At 36.9% G+C, this 12,764-nt stretch overlaps 1 protein-coding gene across 1 annotated transcript; it reads left to right on the forward strand.

Annotated features, from left to right (window-relative positions):
* The first annotated feature begins 2,487 nt into the window (after nt 1-2,487).
* LOC143274743 (transmembrane emp24 domain-containing protein 2-like) lies at nt 2,488-10,904 on the forward strand. Its single transcript, XM_076578652.1, has 4 exons — nt 2,488-2,768; nt 5,961-6,168; nt 7,129-7,236; nt 8,822-10,904. Exons 1-4 carry the CDS (start codon nt 2,583-2,585, stop codon nt 8,944-8,946), a joined length of 627 nt encoding a protein of 208 aa, XP_076434767.1. The 5' UTR covers nt 2,488-2,582; the 3' UTR covers nt 8,947-10,904.
* Nucleotides 10,905-12,764: the final 1,860 nt, after the last annotated feature.

Raw genomic sequence — 12,764 nt, forward strand, 5'->3', positions numbered from 1 at the left:
TTGCAGTTAAATAGTTGAATAGACTTTTTTCCCCGGAAAATGAATGTATGTGCTGCAGAAGAGACCACCTGTTGCAAGTAAAGAACGTGTAGTGTATTCATGAATGTACTTTGAATGTACTTTGAATGAATAATAAAAATAATTAAAAAAAATTAAAAAAAAGTCAAGAGGAACGGGTTGTTTACGTCTGTCACGCGGGTTTTTTGCGTAATATTTCAAACTTAATGTACCATTTTTATTGACGGTCAATGTTTTATTATCACAACAAATTAATATAGATCAGGTCTGTACGTATTGGATTTTAATCAGGATTGTACTTATTTGTTTCTGACCACTTCATGTTCAGACACATTGCCATGTCACAAAATGGCGCTGAAATTTTGGATGTTTTTCCAACACATTTAGGACACAAGAACAAACCATATTCTCACAAAATTGTTGCAGACATTTCTCTAATGAATTGCAATCCTGATAACATGTGAAACATTTGAATAATCATTGTAAACACATGTTTATACTGAATCAGACTGAGAGACCCCCATTTCCAACAAAGTTCTGGAGACTGACCCATTTTCATCTTCCAGGCAGTCTTTGCTCTTCATAAGGATGCCCTTCATTTTGCCACCTTCATACTCCAGCCAGATGCATTTTCTTCCCCACGCTAAACTGACGTGTCTACTGCGCCAGGGTTCGTGAGTCACATTTGCAAATACCGCTTCATTTCCAAAGAAAAATATATATTTCATGCCGTTCTTTTTAGATCAAAACATGATGTTGGTCGATTTTGCCATCATCTGCCTTCCATGCTTTCTGAATTAATTGTCTGGACAGTGTTCCGACAATGTTCATTGAAACAAACCTAATTAACGCGTATTGAGATATTCATATACTATACGTTAATAAGCAGAGCATGAAGTATTTCCAATTTGTGCATTGCGTAAAATGTCGACATAATTGTTCTACAATGTCCAGTTCTCAGTCGGAAGAGGACAACTTGCTGTGCTCTGTTAAAAGTCCAGAGAGTATCCTCCGATCCAGCTTGGTGTTTGTTTCTCCATTGCTCTCACAACTGGCTCTTCATGATTGCTCGTGCTGCCCACCTTTGACAGTCTGTCAGCCTCCTGATTCCCGCTGACTCAGTGTGATGGGATTAACTGGAGAATCAGAACAGTCCTCTGGGTCCATGTCCCCAGTGCCTGCCAGATGTCTCTCGAGATCTTGCTTTCTTCTCCTGCAAGGAGACTTTGCAGTACTGATTTGCAGTCCGTCAGAATGACTGTATGCGTAGGCAGCTGTTCTCTGGAATTCGGAGTCTGTGCTGCATGAAGCAGTGCACAAGCCTCCGTTCTGTAGTTTGTAGACTTGTAAGGATCTGGGAATCTAATGAGAAAATACCCGACACCATTTTTTTTTCAGCACTCTCAGCAGAGCCATCTGTTAGACATGGGTCCATCTGTCACATGGATAGTCTCGGTCCAGCATCTCGAGTGTCAAGCTCCTCCGTTCTTCATAGATGTGGCTATCCTTCCTGCCTACTCCAGGAACATCAAGGACTATGTGCAGCTCCTCTGTCTTCCACTCCTCATAGTTCTGCAGGGATTACACCTGTTGTTGTAGGGGAAGCAAGACACCGTTAGTTCGCCTTTACAAGGTGGTTCAGAGTTAGTCTCTTTAGTCTGTTTTTGTTGGTTCCTGGATCTCAGCATGCAATGGATGGAATGAGTCTTTTATTTCATCTTTTCTGCTTGATGCAGGTCTTTTCATTTCGCCGTTCTTCCAGTGAGTGCAGCCATATCGTCTTTTCCATTGCAGAGATGGGTACCGTTTTCATTCCTCCTGTGATTAGCCGGAGGCCTGTGTTTTGCATCTTGAGCTGGGGATCGAACTTTGAAGCTTCCACTCCCCAGGCCACTAAGCCACGTGTGTCTGTGACAATGGTCATTGTTTACTCACCTTTTCAACTGTATTTAACACAACTGATGAGTCAGACCCGACGGACGGAAAACGGTTTATTTGTGTGTGATAAATTATAGCGCAGTTGACTGACAATTACGACAATGTGGACCAAAATGTCACAAATGCGAACAATTGTAATGCTGTGAAATTTTTTTTGCCACGCACACCAGAACAAAAAATATCGTAATTGCAACATTTTGTACCGTTGTGACATTTTATACCGCGAAAACGGAACACTGAAAATATCGCAATTGTGACATTTTGTGCTGTTGTGACATTTTGTACCGCAACACACGTGCGTGGGGGCTGGGGTTGTGAAAAGAGAAGGGGGCAGGACAGAGGGCGATCGGTGGTGGGAGGAGGGTTGGGGGGGATGTTTGAAGCGTTTGTGAGAAAGAAAGAACTGATTTATGGTTTTAAGTATCATATTTCATACGTTTTGAACATGCTATCCCGGGATAAAATTGTTCAAAACAAGGTGTGTGGCCAGCAACCTGCCAGGAAAAGGAAACCTGATGCACATGCGCATTAGAGCCTAACCGGTACGTGGCATCGTTGGGCTTGCTTGTCAACAAGGGAGAAAGACGTGTGTTACAGGCTGGTGGTATATTTTTCAAAGCTCCAAAATGAGATCCCTGTCATGGATAACGATTATTCTTCTAATGTTTGTGTGTGCCGAATACACAACAGCATACTTTATTAGTGTTGATGCTAATGCAGAGGAATGTTTCTTCGATAAAGTATCATCGGGAACAAAAATGAGTTTGATTTTCGAAGTTGCAGAAGGTGGATTTCTCGACATTGACATCAAAGTGAGTCGTACCTTATTTTGAAACTAAAGAATCTCTCTCTCTCTCTCTCTCTCTCTCTCTCTCTCTCTCTCTCTCTCTCTCTCTCATCCCCTAATCCCCCATCATGGCCTCGGAAATCATGCTTCCTTTGGTAAAGTACACTTTCTCCCATTATTTCGTGCATAGATGTAAGTGTGGTAAAATTATATTTTTTGTCCAGTTTATCTATATTTGCAGAACTATGTTATTTGATAATGATAATAATTATATACTCATTATGTGAAACCTTTCACAAATAATTTTAAATATTAAAGAAAAAAAAAGATTAATAATTTGCAGTGTGTGTGTGTGTGTGTGTGTGTGCGTGTGTGTGTGTGTGTGTGTACTCACACTTCATTTGTTAATGCTCCCTTCTATTTCTTTTTCTGTCCCAGCCTTCCACCTCAAAATTACTTTCTGAGTTCTCATTGTCCTTTTTTCACATTCTTTCCCAACCCAACATCATTATTCTTATATTCAAATGTATGTCTTGTTAATTTCTTGTTGGTGTTGTTAGAATTATTTAATGTTATAATTCATTAGAAGGCACATTATAAAAACATGACACATTATAAAAACGAATATTTTGAGAAATGTTGATTTTTGACTGTCTCATCTGTAATTAACTGTGTAACTACAAGGGACTGTGAGGTTTTTTTTGTTTTTGTTTTTTTAAATTAACATTTTCACTTTACAGGCCAGAATGCCAGTTATGATCACTTGTCATTTTGAAGTTCTCTTGAGGTGTTGGTGCACATAAAACAAGAACAGTCAGATCTATAATGAATTCTGGATGCAGTGGAGTGGACTTTTGGCTATATAAACACTCTGGGCATAAAGTAAATAATAATTGTAATATATATATATGATATGTTTGAATTATCATAACAAAAAGCATACTTTTGATGTATTGATTAAACCTTTTATTGTGAAAAGGTAGTTGATCACTTGAACGTTTTGTGAAACAATACAAAAAAGAGCAACAACATTTTTTGTTCTATTGTTTCGTGTTCGGATGATTCTGTGAAAGAAGAAGACTTAGGGCTTAGGCTTTTTTGTTTGTTTCTGTGTTTGATTTGAATTAAGATGGACATAATTACATTTCATCAGATAGGTGATATTGATATTGCAAATAGTTTTCACATAATCTATTTTGCAACAAACAAACTGTATAGAGTATGGCTAATTCTAAACAGTGGAGGGAAGATAAATGTTTACCAGATTACTATGTGACAAAGGCAATACTAATGTAATGTTTTGTGTTTCACTTTTCACAACAGCGAGTAACTAACTTTCAAAGTAGATTTTTACTTGAATTCACAATTTACAACTACTGAACTAGTTTGACTTCTGACAAAAATCTTCTTTGTGAAGACCCTACAAAACTGAAAAAGTAAAATGTAATATGAAAAAATCTTGATTGCCCCTTCTGGAGATCTAAATTTAAAAATAGATCATGAAAAATTGCTAACTTACATAATTTACAAATCATCATACCCAATTAGATTTTTTAACCAAATTCTTGGTTGCCAGTTTTGGATGCCTGAAAATAAAATTGATTACAAATTAAATTATGCAAAATTGTAAACATTAACAAGCCAACAAACAATTAAATAGAACTAGTGACAAGCAATGCAAGACTAAGACTAAGAGCCATGAAGCCCATTAAAATAAGTTAATGACTAATTCTCTACACTGTCAGAACCAGCCTCAACTACAAGTACTACTACTACTACTACTAGTACAAAGTCGACTGCTGTTGATTCTGCTGCTCATACTAAGAAATCCACTACATCTACTGCTGTTATACAATACAGGTAATATGGTTAACTCACCATTACAGATAATTTCACACTTACACTTACAGTTTTTGTATCAGTATTTTATACATGTAATGATGTATGTATGTGATAAGTAAATTGATTTTGCACTGACATTTACCCCCAAACCTGACCACCATTCTTCTAGAAAGTTCCAGAATCATGCAAACCAACAACCAGTTGGCCAACTAACCAAAGAAAGAAATAACTGTTGTTCATGTCCAAATGGAAAAAAAATCTTTTTCAAAACCATTTCTCATTTTTCTGCCACATATTTCACTATACCTCATAGTCATAACCTGTCTATTTATCTAGATTTATTTATCTATCCAAATCTGTCTTTGTCTATCTATCTATAGATCTATTTATTTTATCTATCTGTCTATCTATCAGCCTGCCTCAGTGTCTATCTATCTATCTATCTATCTGTCTGTCTATCTCAGTATCTGCCTAGATATCAATCAGTTTATCAATCTATCAATCAATCAATCAGTTTATCAATCTGTCAATCAATCAATCTATCTGTTTATCTGTCATGATTTAGCTGTTTGATACTAATAATGGAAAAGCAATGTATACCTTATTTAAGTTATAAATTATATATTTTTAAAAAAAGTCTTGGTTATTAGATTTAGAATATGAAATGTCCCCTTCAGATTTATGGCCCTGATCACACACACACACACACACACACACACTGTATTTTTGTTTTTTGGCTTTCTCTCTCTCTCTCTCTCTCTCTCTCTCTCTCTCTCTCTTCACACACATTTTCATTCTTTTCTGTATTGTCATTCACTTTGCCTGTCTCATAATGCAGAAACTAATACATCTACTGCAACCAGTGCTGTTATTGGTAATCCAGTTAACTCACCATTACATATTAATGATATTTAAATATAATTTCACACTTACAGTCAGTAGTTAGTATGTGCACATATGTATACATGTGATCAGTAAACTGATTTTGCACAGACATTGTTCCCCTGACACCCCATCACCACACTTCCAAAACAGTGTAGATTAGAGTAGAATCATACTTGTAAACCAGCAAATTATCTGCCCAAGAAACTAACCAAGAAAGAAATGTTTTTTGTTGTGTTCAGTCTTCAGATGAAAAAAAAGAATCTTGTTCAAAACCATTCCACCATGTATTTTATAGATTATCTGTCTACCTATAGATCAACCAGTCTATCTATAGATCGATCTATCTGTCAGTCTGCCTGTCTTAGTGTCTATATTAAGATTAGAATTCATATGATGATTTATGATATATGCATAATAGGTATCCGATGTTTGCCATATTGTTTACGTACAAACAAAAAGTTGAAAATAGAATATTAAATTTCCCCTCCAGATTTATGGCCCTGATGACAAGGTGATCCACGAGGGCGAGCGGGAGTCCAATGGCAAATACACCTTTGCTGCCCACATGGATGGCCTGTATAGGTACTGCTTCAGCAACAAAATGTCCACAATGACCCCCAAGGTCATCAAGTTCACCATGGACATTGCTGGAAACCATGTCAAAGACCAGGGTGCTGACAAAGGCACAGATTCTGATGGTGAGATTTGAGGATGACAGTTCTTTCATGTCTGAAAGCTTTTATTACATTATTTTATTGTTTCAGATCATTTGAACTCACTGGTTTAGATTCAAATCAGCCATACTTTGCCTGGAATAAAATACTCTTTTTCAAAACAGAGCGATCTACATGCTTGTTTTGTACAAATTGTTAACTTACCTTTACACAATAGATTACTGGTTTTTAAGTGAACAAAAATTCTGTTGAACAGTTTGGTGATGATAATATTCTAATAGTATGTTACTATTGGAGACTACAGTTTAAAATGATATAATGTCTATAATTATGGTATTTTCTGATTTACACTTGGTATTAAATACTTGCATGCATGCATATCGATAGTGCATTCATTTTATGCATACATAGATATATAATGCATTCATCTTATCTTATTCATGTAGAATGTATTTTTTGTAAAGTTCTCAGAAAGAGCAAACATGTAAAAATGTATGACTGTTTTTCAATCAGTGCACCCTTTCCCTGTTGGTGTCAATCACATAACCAAACCAACCTTATGGCTTTAGGAAGGTAGGTCTGCACATGGTGTGACAGTGGTAAACAGTGCAGCATGACAGTGGTAAACACTGCAGTCCTGACCCATATCTTTTCCATTTTCAACTCACCTGCTTCACTAGGAAATTGACAAAAATAATGCAAATTATTGTATTGGATTCAGAAAACTTTTTAATGGTCATATATTCTGTATTTTCTTGCTGGTCATTCAAACATAAGTGGTGTTGGGCCGATTTTTACTGTGTGGACTGTGACTGCACTGTGCTCCTCACACGAGACATGAATCATACATGTGGGTCACACATTTGTTTGAGGATGTGATGGAAAATACGACAACAAATTATTGTTAGTTAGCAAGTTGCCAAGAGTATGTATATCAGTGCTGTATAATTTTGATATGTTGTATGTATGTGGAATGTTGTTCAGGTTCACACAACAAGCTGGAAGAGATGGTGAACCAGCTGTCCACTGCTCTGACTGGGGCCAAGCATGAACAGGAGTACATGGAAGTCAGAGAACGGGTCCACAGAGCCAGTGAGTTGCCACTGCATTTGCATGGAATATGATATGTGTACACATATATCATGCGCATGCATATATTGATGACATTGGAAATTCATAAAGAATTTGTCCAGATGGAGTTCTGAGCTGTGGTTCATTATTCGTTTTTTAACTCATTAATGAGCAAAACTGACATGCTGTACAACAAAGTTTGGTAAGCAAGCTGAACTTAGATATATAATCACAATGCCAGATATTGCAAATTTCAAGTGAATGTCTCTCACTCTCCTTTCCTCCAAACCAGCATGCCAACACACACACACGCCATCTGCTTCTGGCTCTCCTTTTCCTTCCCAAGAACATGCAGAAACAAAAAGGTACACACCCATAGACCCCCTGCACACACAGATGCATGCATGCACGCTTGCATGCATGCTCATACATGGTTATACAGACTGCATTTTTGTTTTTTGGCGATTCTTTTTTTCTCTTTGCATGCATTTTCATTTTTATCTGTCTTGTCAGTCACTTTGCATGTGCCCTTGCATTGTAGAAAATCACATGTGTCATATAATCACAATGAATAATAATATGTTAATATGTGCTTCACATTGGTTTGGTATACTATTATTATAATAATTCTTTCATATTTGCCTTTGCCCTTTCTCTCAACTTATAAAATGAAAAGAAATAGACACATATGTAAATGTATGGGAGATACAATTTTAAAATCAGAGACACAAGTATATAATAATTCTTTCATATTTGCCTTTGCCCTTTCTCTCAACTTATAAAATGAAAAGAAATAGACACATATGTAAATGTATGGCAGATACAATTTTAAAATCAGAGACGCAAGTAAAATAACAGGTTAATACCCAGCAAATTCCACATGATGAGACCTCATCCAAAGTTAGATTCCTGCCAAAGTCTGCTTCCTGCTTGATTGACAGATGATATTACTGTAGCTTTCATTGACATAGCATTGTGTACGTCTGCTCATATTTTTTGGTGCCATGTGCTTCCCATGCCTGACAAAATGTAAGTGCTCCCTCTCTGTCAGGATGGGCAAGCACAATGAGAAAGAAAATGAATGGTATTAATATTATGCTGCCTAATGTTGTGCATGATACAAGAAATTAAGTCCAGCTGAGATCAGGGGCATTTAACATTCAAAAGTAAGCAAATGCATCATTTTGATACATAACAAGGGCAGACAACCCCAAGCCAGTGAGTAACGTTTATATAGATCTGCATGCAGACAGGTAAATAAAAGATGCAGAGTAACAATTCAGTTGTTCATTTGGAGAAGTCACTGCGTCAGTTCCTTTGCATCTTTTTAATATTTGTGTGTGTCACCGTCTGTGACTGAATAAGTGAATGTCACCGTGTGTTTGTTGGCTGACAATGTGATTTCTTTTCTTCATGATGCTTCCTTTTCCCAAACTATTATAAACTTTTTTGACCTTGTACAAACTGAAGAAATGATTATGCTGAATGTACATAGTGATGGTGCTTTATTTTCCCAATCTCTTCGGAGATTTTATTTACCCATTATATTTGAAGATGTTTGCAAAATCTACAGAATGACACCCTTATGAACTGTCATCTGTTTCAGTTAATGACAACACCAACTCCAGGGTTGTGCTGTGGGCATTCTTTGAAGCTCTGGTGCTGGTGGCTATGTCTCTTGGCCAGGTCTACTACCTTAAACGCTTCTTTGAAGTCCGCAGAGTAGTTTAACATTGACTTGCCTGTCTTTGTCATATGTCTTTTGTATTTCTTCTGTTGCCATAGATACAGTGTGTACCCTGCCTGTTCTTTGTGCGGTGACATCAGTTCATCTGTTGTGTGTCAAAAGCCTGATGTCATTTACATTGTTGATCTTCGTCTGTTGGTGATTTGGTTTGTTATAGTACTGTACATGAGGATGATCTCACAGTTTTCATATGTGTTATGATGCACTAGAAGTTACAGTGGAAAATTTCAAAATGACAGAAGTGACCAACCATGAAGTGTTTCTCAGATCGAAAACTTACTGCACTCTGATTTAGAAAACTACTTTATGGTGCGTTGTTGTTCTGTTCTTCATCTGGCTTAAATGCAGACATCTCTCCTGCAAGAGAATTTAAGAGATAAGCAAACTGGCTTGTTTTACACAATGGACAAAACTCTTGTCATTATGAGAATTTCATAAAAGTCATAGCGAGTCAGTTCTATAGATTTTCAGCAGTAATGATTCCACTTTTTTCAGTTTTCTCAACACTGACATTAACTGTGACAAGAGCAAACTCAGATGAGGACATAATAATGTTATGTTGCATGTATATCACAGAGCCCTGCAAGGAACATGCATTTAATCTTGTGCTCTCCACTTTCAGTTTAGTATATTGTCTTAAATATTTTCATCATTGGGTTTAAGTTTTAGGCTGTCGTCCTGATTTTATGGGTTGGGTAGTTCCTGTGGCATTACAATCACGGCATGGTATATTAGCTTTAAGTTGTGACTGTTTCAGCTTCATGTTTGTCCAATAACATCTTTACAGTTTCACTTTAAGTTTAAACTATTTTCTCATTAAAATTTAGATATATGTGTGCTGTCTTCATTTGGTATCTTGATCATCTAATTAGTCCTGTTGCATATGTACAATTTGATAGCTGAGTGCCTGTGTAAATTTTCATTCCGATTATCTTGTGTACAACCCCCCCCCCAAAAAAAAAACAACCTTTCAGGGATAGATGATTATTTAGAACATTGGAGAGAGAGAAATAAAAATGCTCAGAAAAAAAGTTCAATGTGAGAGTGTATTGGACCAGCTCAGTTACTTGTAATGAAGTGAATGGCAGAGATCCAAGTCTTTGTGCATGTGCATAATCTCACAAGCAATTTACAAATTTAGGATTAATCATTATTTTTGAATACATATCAGAGGAATAATTTGTTTCAGGCAAGTAGATCTGAAAAAGAAACTTCTTTTCTTAACACAAAGCAGATCCAGCTTGCAAGCTGTTGGCTAGATATCCATGATGAAGATTTTTCTTTTGAGTCAAGCTGTACTCATCTGTTGGCCAAGTAAATCATATTGGGTGTGAATGTGTGTGTGTGTGTGAACGAAAGTTTATATTGCTATGAAAGTTTCCCCCATTATTGTTGATTACGATATCACACTGTCAGTGTAATTTGTAAAATGTGTCTCCATGTTGATCCTCCTGAAGTGCCAGCTTTTGAAGGGATACAGGTGTGTGTGTAACTGAGCTTTACCACAAAACATGCTCTTTTGTTCAGTCAGAGATAGTAGCAGTGGCATCGATTTAGATGGCTTTTAGTAGCAGTAGCATCAGTTTTGAAGGCTTTCTCACTGCGACACTGAGGATTTTAGTTTAGTTAAATAATCATTCAGTACTTTGTAGTTTAGGAACCATGTCAATTAAAACATAATATGAAAGAAGACTGGCTTTTGAAGAACTGAATGTGAGTCAATTGTTCCAAATTAAATGATGATATATATATATATATGCATAATTTTTGGAAAGGTTGACTGCTTGGATCCAATTACATATATATTTAGAATTAACATGTTTTTAAAATCTAAAAAGCTAAAATCAAAACATTTCATACGTGATCATTTTTAATGTCAGATTTCCTGTGAGTATATGTGTCTTACAAACATGTCAATATTTAATAAAGACTCTACAGTCTTGGTGGTTCAATTTTTGTGTTTATTCTTGCTCTTTGCATCTGTTTCTTAGTTTCTCTCTTTACCTCCTCCATATGGTTGTGTGTTTGGGGTGGATGGGTGGGTGGGCGGTATGTGGATTGGTTTGAGACAAATAGAGTGAGGTCTAAAAAAAACATTTTCATGTGTTTCTGAAGGATTATATATATATTGAAACAGCAAAGTAACTCTTTCAATCAATAGTTTACTGGACAAAGCAGGACACAAGCAAATTCCCAGCAAACCGTATTTCTCAAGCAGTTCATAGTGAAGTAAACCTCACAACAGTATCACTATCAGGGATAATAACAATAACTTCTGCTGTAGAAAGAGACAAGAAGGTAGTGTGTGTCAGAAAAAAAAAAGATTATTTGTCAACAGGTGTTAAAACAACAACTGCACAATATGTATGACTTTGATCCTGATGAACTTGTGGAAAAGTAACCTTCCACAAGTTGGATATAAAAATATGGCAGAATATCTTGTTAACAAGGAAGAGTACAGTAGATGCTTTTACAAGAAAAACAATCAAAGCTGTGACACACATTCTGATGCCACTCACTCAAAGCCATCAACTTTGATCTGCCTTCTCTGAAACATTTTGACAAGCAAGCTTGATCAGAACTGTGGCAAATGTGTAGCCTTGAGAAAAATTAGTGCAGTCAACATGACATGTATTCAGTGGAAAACACAGACACAATATAAGCAAAGACTGTACTCCAAAATCTACAAAAAGCACAGGACCAGCCTCAGAAGTGATTCATGCCACCCCCTCACAACCGAAATTGAAAAAGATATTTTTTCAAACTGATGAAATGATATCCATCAGACTGGTCGAAGAAGGGTTTGGGTTCACCTTGTTGGATTCATATTATGTTGGTTGATCCCACTGTTAATGCAGCATACACACCAGCCTACACCCCTTCCTGCCCACCCATTTATGCACAACTTGCCTTCATGCATGCATCTGTTAGAGTACATACACCCATCCAGCTATTTCCACAAAGACTTAGAAGCTGCTTGCAACCACCCACTCAGTTGTGTTATACCTCCATCCATTCCAACTTGACAAAACCAACCATCCACTAACTACACCAATACCCATGTAGCTTATCCTTGCATCCACATGTGTACATGTAACCCACACGTACCAACTCAGTCTCTCTCTCTCTCTCTCTCTGTGATTATCTCCCTGATTCTCTCTATCCCCCACTCTCTATCTTAGGGTTTCCATCTTTGTCCACCCCCTCACCTCACCCCGCCCCTTCCCCCCCTGCCTGTGTGTCACTGACGACAATATGTGCACATGCTCACTGCATTTTTTTGGTTGCACTTCACATAATTTTATTGTCGCCAGCATAAAAATTATTATATTCCATCGACAATATCTGTACTGCATATGTGATGATTGTAAGAGGGCCCTTCCATAAGTGATCTACAATAGGAAGAACTATTGAAATCACAATCATCATTATTATGTCATCATATACAGCTGTGTAATAGGTGGAAAGTCCAATTTCATTCTGCTATGTAAAAATATTTGTGTTCAGGAAGGCAAAATGAAAGAAATGTAAGAATGAAATTGAGCCAAGTCACCGGGATTTTCGAGCTATGATGCTGTACGACTTTCACCAGGGAAAGAGTTATCAGCAATGCTTCCAAAGTCTTTAGGTGGTACATGCAGTTTCGACATGGAAGACCTACCCTGAAAGATGATGACCATTGTGGCTGACCTGTAACAGTGGTAAGCTACCAACAACAAAAAATGGTACAGGTGAAGTCTATGATCAAAGATGACCCTCATGTCACCATTGATGAAATGGAGGAGAAGATGAAGATTTCATC

Source organism: Babylonia areolata, chromosome 29 (genome assembly GCF_041734735.1).
Source record: "Babylonia areolata isolate BAREFJ2019XMU chromosome 29, ASM4173473v1, whole genome shotgun sequence".
Classification (NCBI taxonomy): domain Eukaryota; kingdom Metazoa; phylum Mollusca; class Gastropoda; order Neogastropoda; family Buccinidae; genus Babylonia; species Babylonia areolata.

What these genes read in the sequence shown, in the direction of transcription:
- LOC143274743 (XM_076578652.1), top strand. Translation starts at nt 2,583, where the DNA reads ATGAGATCCCTGTCATGGATAACGATTATTCTTCTAATGTTTGTGTGT. An exon ending in CAAAGGCACAGATTCTGATG is followed by an intron (nt 6,169 to 7,128) that starts GTGAGATTTGAG and finishes AATGTTGTTCAG; the next exon opens with GTTCACACAACAAGCTGGAA. An exon ending in AGAACGGGTCCACAGAGCCA is followed by an intron (nt 7,237 to 8,821) that starts GTGAGTTGCCAC and finishes CATCTGTTTCAG; the next exon opens with TTAATGACAACACCAACTCC.